The 10,058-nt window shown below is 37.3% G+C and overlaps 1 protein-coding gene across 1 annotated transcript; it reads right to left on the reverse strand.

The window, feature by feature from the left end:
• Positions 1–197: 197 nt before the first annotated feature.
• On the reverse strand, positions 198–10,058 carry LOC122842298 (inhibitor of nuclear factor kappa-B kinase subunit alpha-like). Its single transcript, XM_044136055.1, has 22 exons — positions 9,762–10,058; positions 8,619–8,741; positions 8,432–8,526; positions 7,961–8,078; positions 7,819–7,888; positions 7,633–7,721; positions 7,442–7,531; positions 7,232–7,356; positions 6,083–6,190; positions 5,828–5,963; positions 5,531–5,731; positions 4,646–4,748; positions 3,746–3,869; positions 3,521–3,672; positions 3,369–3,430; positions 3,168–3,277; positions 2,906–2,955; positions 2,146–2,254; positions 1,886–2,033; positions 1,728–1,780; positions 1,060–1,159; positions 198–627 (listed from the first exon to the last, which is right to left on the reverse strand). Exons 2-22 carry the CDS (start codon positions 8,721–8,723, stop codon positions 574–576), a joined length of 2,202 nt encoding a protein of 733 aa, XP_043991990.1. The 5' UTR covers positions 8,724–8,741; positions 9,762–10,058; the 3' UTR covers positions 198–573.

Here is a 10,058-nt window from a genome sequence, read left to right on the forward strand (position 1 = left end):
TGTAGTCTATAAATGTTTGCTGCACCTCACACTCATTCTGCAATTTCAACCCTTTACAGCTCAGAAAGGTATTTCACACGATTTCTCATGAGATGTTTATGTCTCTTATATTATACTCATTGTTTTAACCTAGCATTTTGAATTTTTTTAGCTCTGTTTTTTCATCTCCTTTTAGTATATGAATAACTTTCAGAAAATATTGCCAGCAGCCTTTAATTGGTTTGCATATATAGTTAAAAAGAGAGATAAGCAATAAAGAAAACAGAGATGAATTATTGCATGTTTTCAACATTTATAAAACTCTCTTCACATTTCACCGTGCAGTTTCATCAAAAACAGTGTCTAACTCAAGGTAATTTAGAAAAAAATAAATACGTTCTAGCTGGAAATAATTGTTAACATTCTGTAATATACGAACCTAAAACATGCATAGCTTACTTTGTCATGATGTTTTATATATTATTGTCTTACAGGATTCATGGTTATTACACAACTCAAAACAGAAAGATGTCAGATAGTTTAGCCCCAGGAAAGGCACTTATCAAAGCATACATTCTTTGAAAGCTCTTAGAGCTACTGAGAATCCACTTTGTTTGCTCCAAACTCAACCCAGCTCCAGTCCTGATCCTGTGGAGAAAGAAAAAACTATTAAAACAGCACTTACTAACAACCTTTCACTTATGTTAACACTGCTTTGCAGAGTCAGACATCTGCATTTTCTTTACTTAAAAAAACCAAAAAAAAAAAAAACTAACTTCAAATTTAAGTTTTACTGAAATATACATTTAAAAGGTTGATCATTTTTACTGTATTAAATGAGAAAGGTGTCTTCTGGCAGTGAGAAGTAAAAGTGTTCAAAAAGAAAAAGAAAAGAAATCTGTTCAATCCCCTACAGCAATTAAAAAAAAAATCTAAGCTCAGACATCCTTTTTTTTGAGTGAAAAATAAACTCAGACAGAAATTAGTAGTTGTGTGCCTAACTTACTTAATCGACCCACTTCCATACCTGCAGTACTTCTACGCATCAGTTAGCATAATGATTAGCTACTTCATACTGACCATAACACTTTGCTTCAATTCTTGGGTGGCATCTTGCATCAGGGATGTAAGATGATTCAGATAGCGCTGATTTTCATCCAGAAGTTGTTGAACCGTTTCACTGAAAAACACAAGAGACTAAATCTGCAGGACACAATCTTTTTTTCAATAATATAGCAATTATAAGACCACATCCCCTGCTGTGTGGTTATACTGATATTTCTGACAGAAGGAAAGCAAAATCAAACAAAAAAAACACACACAGACACACACAACAGCACATTAAAGATTTAGTTTTTTCACAGGATGCAACACTCCACAGGTATTAAACAAATAATTTACTATGGTATTATATCATTACTAATACATTTTAAAAATCAAACAATTAAATACATTTATTCAAAAGGGTAAACTGCGCTAAGACTTTAGGTAGTAGAGCAGCACTTTTCTCTTCCTATAACATTTCACAAGGTTAAATAGCATGAATAGAGGGAGGGACCTTTGGGCATTTGTCTTTGTACAGTATAGAAATAGAAATATCCTTTATTGTCCCTCACTGTGGAAATTCAGAAGGACCAATAGCAAAGTGAAAGACAAAGGGAAGCATGTAAATTCACACAAATGTAAAAAATGAGAAAATAAATAATATTAATAGCAGCACAATAACATGAGCATTTAATAGATCTTACCCATCACTTGGCTGTTTTTGTTTAAGTGACGACAGCTGAGAGTTGCTCTGAGCCTGCAGACAAAACCACGCACTTTGTAAGGTACAAAGCTACATGACAACTAGACTTCATATTGCAGAGCTTTAGCAATATTTATTGAGCTCTTACGACGTACTTACACAGGCAATCTTGAGAAGGAACCAGAACTCTTTCTGTCTCTTTGTTTGCATTTGCATCACTTCAGTTTCTGCAGCTTTGATGTTCACGACGGCCTTTTCTAGTTTAGGGAACAAATCCACGATGCGCTGCTTACACATCAGGATTGCACTACAAAAACAAACGGCCCCAAAAAGACAGAAACGCAATAAAATGCCGATTCAGCTGCACTGAGATTTACTAGTTTGTTTGTGTACCTAAATAAAACACTTGAGTAAATTACCTTAGATGAGTGTAGAGGTCTTTTAAAACTCTGTCCTGATTCTGAACCGTTTGGAGTATCGTCCGCACCATGTCTGAGCTATCACTGTACCCATGTGGAGGGTCGTTACCTGCAGGGAACATGTTAGTTATTTCAGTCATTCAGTTCAAAAAGTCAGATACATTATAAAAAGGAATTACACACAGCTTGATTTTTTATTTATTTTGTTTCAGAGTGTAAATTTAAAGTGCAAATTCGATGGTAATCACTTAAAGACAATTAAAGACCAAAATTACATAAAACTAATGGGAAAAAGATTAAAAGCTCTTATGTCATTGCCATGTTATTGTCAGCAAGGTGTCCCTCCTCTATCTTGTGAAGATGGCTTGGTCCCAGACGGCTTGGTCACCGTTACCAAACTTTTAGCTAACCAACTGCGATACACTGAGGTGTATCACAGTCCAACTGCCTCCTTTAAACCAGAAGCTGAATTAAAAAGAGCTTTTATCAAGTATAGAATAGATATTTCATATACACAGACACACTTTAAGTAAGTTGACAGTTTTGTATTAAAAGTTTTCATTTCATTGGTCTTAACATAATTTTGGTTTATAATAATCCATAAAACATAATGTTGAAAATAAACTGAAATAACTGCTATGTAGAATTCTGTCTAATAAATATGTCATGATAAAGCATTATTCTATTAAATTCTATTCCATTATTTTCAATTCCAGGGAGCTGAAATTTGACGTTTTGAATCTGTAACCTTTGTACTAACTTTTGCATTTAGTTTTCAGTTGCTTGTAGAGTTCAACAGCCTTTTCTTCACTGGAAAAAAGACAAACAGTAAACAAGTGAGCACCACTGTTATAATTTTTGTGTCAGGGTTGACATTTGTTAAAACTTTTTTATAGCTTTTTAAAGTTTTTATTAGGCATAATCACTGGATTCAACAATTAAAGTCAATTGACAAAGAAGAAACTATTTCATAAGTATATGGACACTCGTAAAATATAACTAAAAAACAAAAAGCTACTGACAACTTCTCCATCACATCTCCTTGTTTCCTGGCAAACGGACTCCGCTGCAGCTCCACGATTTCAGAATGTAGCGCTAATATCTCTTCGTCAAGACCCGACACGTTTGCAACCTACAGCACAGATTATCCCTTAGCACTGATTTTTATTTTTTTCAGAGCATTGTGTTGTGTTATGCCACCATGGTGTTTACAGATTACATACCTGTGTAAACCCATCAGCCTTCTGTTCATTCTCTTGCCATGCCCGCTGCATCTTCTCCGAGGCTTCACATAAACACACAGAAGGAGGAAGTTCACTTGAGTTTTCAGAAAAACAACTATGCGTGTCACAGGAAGAAATGAATCACTACTGACAGATGCCGCTGTTGCTCTGCTTGGTGTATTGCTCAAGATCCTGCTGGATGCTGGTCTTAAAGATGGCTAGCTTAGCGTGCAGCTGCTGTGAGTAGGAGAAGAGGCGGTGCTTGTACTGCGTCAAGGTGGAGTTGTAACGCAGCAGACTTAACCTGCAGACATATGAATAATACAGTAAGCAAGTTTGAATGAGTTAGTGTGTTTAGGGCATTTTGAGGCACTTACATTGCAGCTCTCTGCCCCTGGTACAGCCGCAGGTAGTCCTCCTTAAGACCACATATGTAGCTGAGGGCTTCCCCCCACACCTTTCTAAGAGGAGACAGGGGTAGCTGTGTCTTTGTTTCCCTGACTGAGCATAAAACAGGAGGCATAAAACATAAATGACACCTAATTATTATGAACGTGGCATTTAAAGAATGCATTATAAATGAATGAAAGGAACCAGAGCAGTATTCATAGATCTACCATCCTGGGTAGTTCAATTGAATCCATCAAGAACTAATCCAACGTGTGAAAGCACTCCACACATTTTATCTGACCGACTGACATCAACTCAGATAAAATGCTTCCCACTTTCAGGTCAGTAGGGATTTCCAGGAAATATTTGCATTTTCTAAATCACACATATATACAATTCTTTGAACTAAAATGATTTCAGTTTCTTTAAGAGCTCAATAATCCAAAGTTATATGTCATCAAGGTTTTCATTTCCATTAAACTTTCTTGTATTTTAACCATATTATATATCTCAGTGAACAACAAACGTGTAGAGCAGCTGGCAGTAGTCTGATGCTTTACTTTTGTGGAAAAACTGAAATGCAAATGCAATTTTGTTGTTACTGCTCCACTGTATGGAATGACTGTGTGTTTATTTGCAAGTAAAGCAGGAAACGTGGATCTAATAATTCAGGTCAGATTACAATAATGTGTGACTACAGAGGCTTGACTACCGTCATCTAAATCAAACAGAACATGTGTTCATGCCATGTCTGAACAGAGCCTTATAAAAGGTCAAAATCTTGCAGATTTTACACAATGAAATATAAACAATTTCTAAAATTTAACTGTCAAAAGTTTCCAAAAGTAAAATAAAGAAATCTTGTTGAGTAGGGTAAAATGTCTTACCGATAAAGTTAACACTGTCTGGCAGGGGTCTGGCAGTAAGGGGTCCTGAGTATTTGGTAAGGCTCTTATCAAACAGGAACACTATGGAGGCGTCCCAGCCGCGCTAAAAGTGCCAAGAAATAATATTTTTTTAAAAAGAAAAAACAAAATAAAGACACTGACATTAGGTGCAAGTCTATTACTAGTTTCTGAAAAAGTAATAGAATTTAAAAGTACATTGCCCACATAACGTGGAAGTAATTTATTTTTAAAAAATTACACAGGCCAGATAGTCTGAAGGAAAACAAATTGTAGTCTATAGTTTCCATTAGGGTTGTAATGGTACACAAAAAAACTAAACGAACAACAACAACAACAAAATCAGTTTGGTATTTACTTTAGTTTGATTCAACCAAGATAGACAAATAAAAAGAGGCTACAATAGAATTAACTGGGGAGGGAGAAATGGAAGAAGGGGCAAATGGATGGAATTTTGCAATTAGACTTTGCAGACATTTGAGAATAAAATCTCCTTGGAGTTGTTTTGATATTAAGGCAATCTAGTGTACGAGCTATACTTCAATGCTCCATGAAAGGGCAGCTGTTGGGAACTGTCCTCTGGTCAGAGAGACTGGTCATGATTGAATCTGACATGCTGTGTAGCATTTTGGACTGGTTCAATGCTGCAGTCAGCTGGATTTGGACTCTAGCTGATACCAGGAATGCTAACATCCAGGTTGACATTCCTTCAGGTAAGTCATTCAGTTAAGTGCAGAACAAGCTACACACCTTGTTGCTGACGAAGAACAGGACAATTTTAACAACAAACATGCGCCTAAAGAGAGTGGACACCGTTTGCCATGGCAGCATAAGCAACTATATGTCTGACTTATTTGTGTCACATACCAAACCGTCTGGCAGACACTGCATGGGCGCCCACCGTGGGTCAAGGGAGTTTCCTGTCTCCAGCAGCAGCTCCTGACTCTCAGGAGAGATGTGTGCCTGAGTCTGAGCCTCCAGACGACGCTGCAGGCAGAGAAAACTCTCTTCAACACCCAAAACCATCGAGTGCAGCTGGGCTGACGTCATGTCCAAGACGTGCATAACCTGAAACAACACAGGCAGAATGGTGATAGTTAGAGATTTGCTTGGCTGTAGTGTAGATATAAGCTTTCAGGCAAAAATACAATTAATGTTTTCAACCTTCATGTTGAGAATTTTGTCCAGTAAGGTGAAACATCGTGGCTTGTTTGTTTTTGGATCCGGACCTCCGCCACGGAAAGCAGGATCCCAGAGTAGGAGCATCTGAAGGAGACACTCAATCGGCTCCAGTAGCGGCCTGGTAACACAGAAAAAACACACACACACACACGCACACACACAAATTTGGGACATTAGTTTCTCACAATGAGGTATTTTACTCTAGTAGATCAGAAAAAAGTGTATTTCTGTCTTTACTTGCTGAGGTTGTTGGGATATGACAGATGTGCTGAGAACCGAATTTCTCCATTCATGTCCTCTACCGCCATAATGTCTTTAGGACCTTTGTTCTTAACTTTGTTTATCCTACAAAACAAAGAAATTATGCAAATCAAAAAAAGATCCTAAATACCACAAAATGTTCAAAAGGAGCCTTTCTATGACTCATATGCAGTGCTGGCTCCCTTATCTTCAATCACTTTATCTGCGTTCTGAAAGCTTCAATTTGTTACAAGCTCTAAAAGTCGGCTCAGCTCCCAGACGGCTTGGTCTCCGTTACTAAACTTTTAGCCAGCCTATTTGACAAGTTTATGTACACATCAAAAATAAAGCTCAATATGTATTTTCTTTAACTGACTGCAGAACATTCCAGCAAGTGAATCAAGGAACTGGAAGAATCAAACTCTGGCCTCAGAGCCAAATGTGGACAAGAGGCCACATCCGCTACTTCAATTCTTTTGGTTATCTTCGGGCAGGGTGTGCCACAATCCTGAGACGGAAGACTGCAGTCCTGTCTGGCCATATTTCATGGTTTTCATGCATCATGTCTCACCTTACTTGAAATGATTTATGTATCTGTTCAGAGTAAGAGAAGTACATTTAGTATTATCTGGGTTTCTTAGTTAATCAACTGTTGAGTACGGTGATGTTCCTGCTGAATTATTTCATTGTGTCAAGAAAGACGTTTGGAAATTTTCTACCCTCTTATTTGCATGTTATTTGATGCCTCAAACCGTCTGGTTCTCCAATAAAAACATCATTGTGAAACGTGCGTTTGGTTGGAGACAGTGTCGCTTTTGGCAGCATGAGGAAACACCTGGACCATAAACGGGTTGTACAGGTAGTTTAACTTTGTTACGGATGACAAGTTATATCACTGCCTGAAGGTTTGTCATGTTTCTCAGCAGAGTCTAAACAGCTTGCAGAATATTTCACTCAACTTTCCAATCATTTGTTATGAACAGCCAACCTTGACAGCGATGACCTTTGGTTGGTTACACAGGATAATACAGTGGACTTCATTACATTTTTATCAATATTGATGAGTTGATGGAAATGAACAATTCTACCTAACCTGGAAGACTCTTAAGATCCTGAGTAAATAACAATTATGCATTATTGACATACCACTGGACTGGCTGCATGTTGTGCAGAAAGGGTCGAAAACCGCAAATGCATTCAAAAATAACCGTCCCAAAGCTCCAGTAATCCACCGTTACAGTGTATGGCTTACTCTCAAACAACTCTGGAGCCTGCCACACAAACACAAGAGGTTAAGCTTAAGATTTCAGACTATTATATGAGAAGACATCAGTCACTAATGAAGCACTTACTTACCAAGTACTGAAGAGTCCCAACAAAAGATGTACAAAGACTTCCTTGATCCAGATCTTTTGCATATCCCAGGTCTATGATTTTATGGACAAGCTGCAGAGCAGAAACCCACATTTATACAGTTAAGCACTGAACAAAGGAGTAACATTACACTACACTGGCAAAATGCATGCAAGACAATAGAAATTGCAGACCTTTCCATCAATCTCTTGCAGAACGATGTTCTCTGGTTTTAGGTCTCTGTGAATAATCTTATTTTCATGGAGATACTGGATACCCGAACCTGTTTTCACAAAATAAAGTCAGTTTACATATATTATCAATATGTAATTTAAGTGAGCATTTAATCAGATGAAAATTAAATGAGATGAAAACTTTACCAATGTCACTGAGAAGTGACAGGACTTCACTCTCCTTCAGTCCACAACAGTTTTCTGGTTTATTCAGAACCTAAATAAAATCACTTGATCTGTTAAGCTCCAAACACTTACTTAAGTTCTTTATGAAACAATCCTTTGGTACCTTGCGTAGATCTCCTTTGGCACAGTACTCCATGGCGAGCAGAGGTAGGTCATTGAGAGCGATGGAGGTCACATCTTCTGGAACGTCTCTGGCCTGAACAATATTCACATGGTTCAGCCTGTAAAACAAAAATTGCAACAAATATGTTTTTTTTTTGGCAAGTTTGAGATGTGGGGTGTAAATTATTAACAGATAATATCAAGGGTCTCAAACTCCAGACCTCAAGCGCCGCAGTCCTGCAACTTTTAGATGTGCCTCTGCTGCACAAAACCTGAATAGTAATAGTAATAGTAATTAGGTCATTAAGGCTCTGGAAAACTGATCTACACAAGGTGGAGGTAATTAAGCCATTTCATTCCAGTGTTTTGTACCTGTGGAATATCTAAAAACTACAGGACAGCAGCCCTTGAGAACTGGAGTTTGAGACCCCTGGACTATATGATCAACGCAATCATACAATAAAACTCTTACTTCCTCATGATTTGAATCTCCCTGCTCCAGCGTTCTTTATTCTTCACACTCAAGTCCAGGCGGCAAAGTTTCACAGCAATCTTCTCTCCCGTCTCCTGCTCCAAGAATAGATGAGGAGTAAAATTTGAGAAGGATCAGCCTGGACTTTCTTCTCTTCGGGACAACAGATGGACTGTTTAAAACTTACATTGTGTTGGTACAGGTAGACATGCCCAAAGCCTCCCATCCCGAGTCTTTCTTTATTTGTCCAACTGATGCATGTCGGGCTCTTTTTCAGGGTAGGACGCTCCATAGTGTGCAAATAATTCAACTGTAAACATTAAAGACCAAATAAGGTCTTACAAGTCATAACAGTGTGGGACTATAGTGTGACGCTGATTCTGTGTTTAAGTAAGTTAATTAATCCATAACTCTATACATTCCCAAATGTTCAAGGAGATTAGGTGATCAGATTTGTTGTAGCTGTGCCAAAACATTGTAACAACCTGCCTCTTCACATTATGATGTCTAAAACTAACTTAATTTTTTTTTTTTACTTCTTGGTATTCAAGCCTAACTGAGTTATTTATATTCTCAGTCTGCAATGTGTTTACATGTATTCTTCTTTTTATTATCTTTAATTCTATAAAATGCCAATATGTTAAAGTCAACCACTGTTGTTTTTATAAACTTTAAAATTTTAATAACCTGGGCAGGTGTGTCTTCTTCATGCCACTCCCCATTGATGAAGTGATTTATGCAAAAGGAACACCAACCACGTAGTGTATTTACTGTATGTGGACATGCCTTTCAAAAGGCCAGCATTTCAGTTTAAAAAATGTTTTTTTGGAAACTATTCTAATATTTTGAGAAACAGCTGTAAGCCATAATAATTTAAACCGACAGTCTGTGTGTAAATAAACTAAGAAATTTGAGTTTCCCTTATCCTGTCAAACTACTGAAATAAATTCACTTTTCAATTACGTTTAATTTATTGCAGTTTATTGAGTTTTTATTGAGAAATTTATGGCTTCACTCGTATAATCTTAAAGAGGTTGTCTGACAGCATATAATACTTGTCAAAACTAAAAAAAACATTTCTACAAGGACTGCTACTCCATATTTCACATGAAAATAACAAGATTATAAAGATTTTACGTCTTATAAGTATCCATAAAAGGATGCCACCTCAGACTTGGTGTTACTGAGGCTAAAAAGCTATTTTGGTCAGCTGTTATTGTAGCACTCAATATCAGTATCGCTAAAGTTTAAAAACCTTAAAACGCCTTCATTATATTAAACAATAGATCTTTTAAAGGTAACCATGGCGCTATAAACCTTTTAAACTCACCTTTCCTTGAGTTCGGAGTCGCCAGTCGCCAAAAACAGTTTGTTGTTTCTGTCAGAACATTGTCTCTTCAGTTAGCTAACCATGTTGTTTACGGATTCTGTTCATTTTAGTGTCTGTGCAAGAAGACGGTGCCCCGGCCAAATGATAACTTCACCAGATTACCATGACTTTAAAGGTGAAGTTTACGTATATAGTTTGTTGTTGTTTATTGTGGGAATTTACAGAGAGTGACTTCACTGACTCCAGCGTCAGCGATAAAGTGAAAGTAAGGAGTGGAGCTCTGCGCATGCGTGTTTC

Source organism: Gambusia affinis, linkage group LG13, assembly GCF_019740435.1.
Source record: "Gambusia affinis linkage group LG13, SWU_Gaff_1.0, whole genome shotgun sequence".
NCBI classification, from domain to species: Eukaryota; Metazoa; Chordata; class Actinopteri; order Cyprinodontiformes; family Poeciliidae; genus Gambusia; species Gambusia affinis.

What these genes read in the sequence shown, in the direction of transcription:
- LOC122842298 (XM_044136055.1), bottom strand. Translation starts at nt 8,723, where the DNA reads ATGGAGCGTCCTACCCTGAAAAAGAGCCCGACATGCATCAGTTGGACA. An exon ending in AGACAGTGTTAACTTTATCG is followed by an intron (nt 3,870 to 4,645) that starts GTAAGACATTTT and finishes TTTTATGCTCAG; the next exon opens with TCAGGGAAACAAAGACACAG. An exon ending in AATTGAAGCAAAGTGTTATG is followed by an intron (nt 628 to 1,059) that starts GTCAGTATGAAG and finishes CTTTCTCCACAG; the next exon opens with GATCAGGACTGGAGCTGGGT.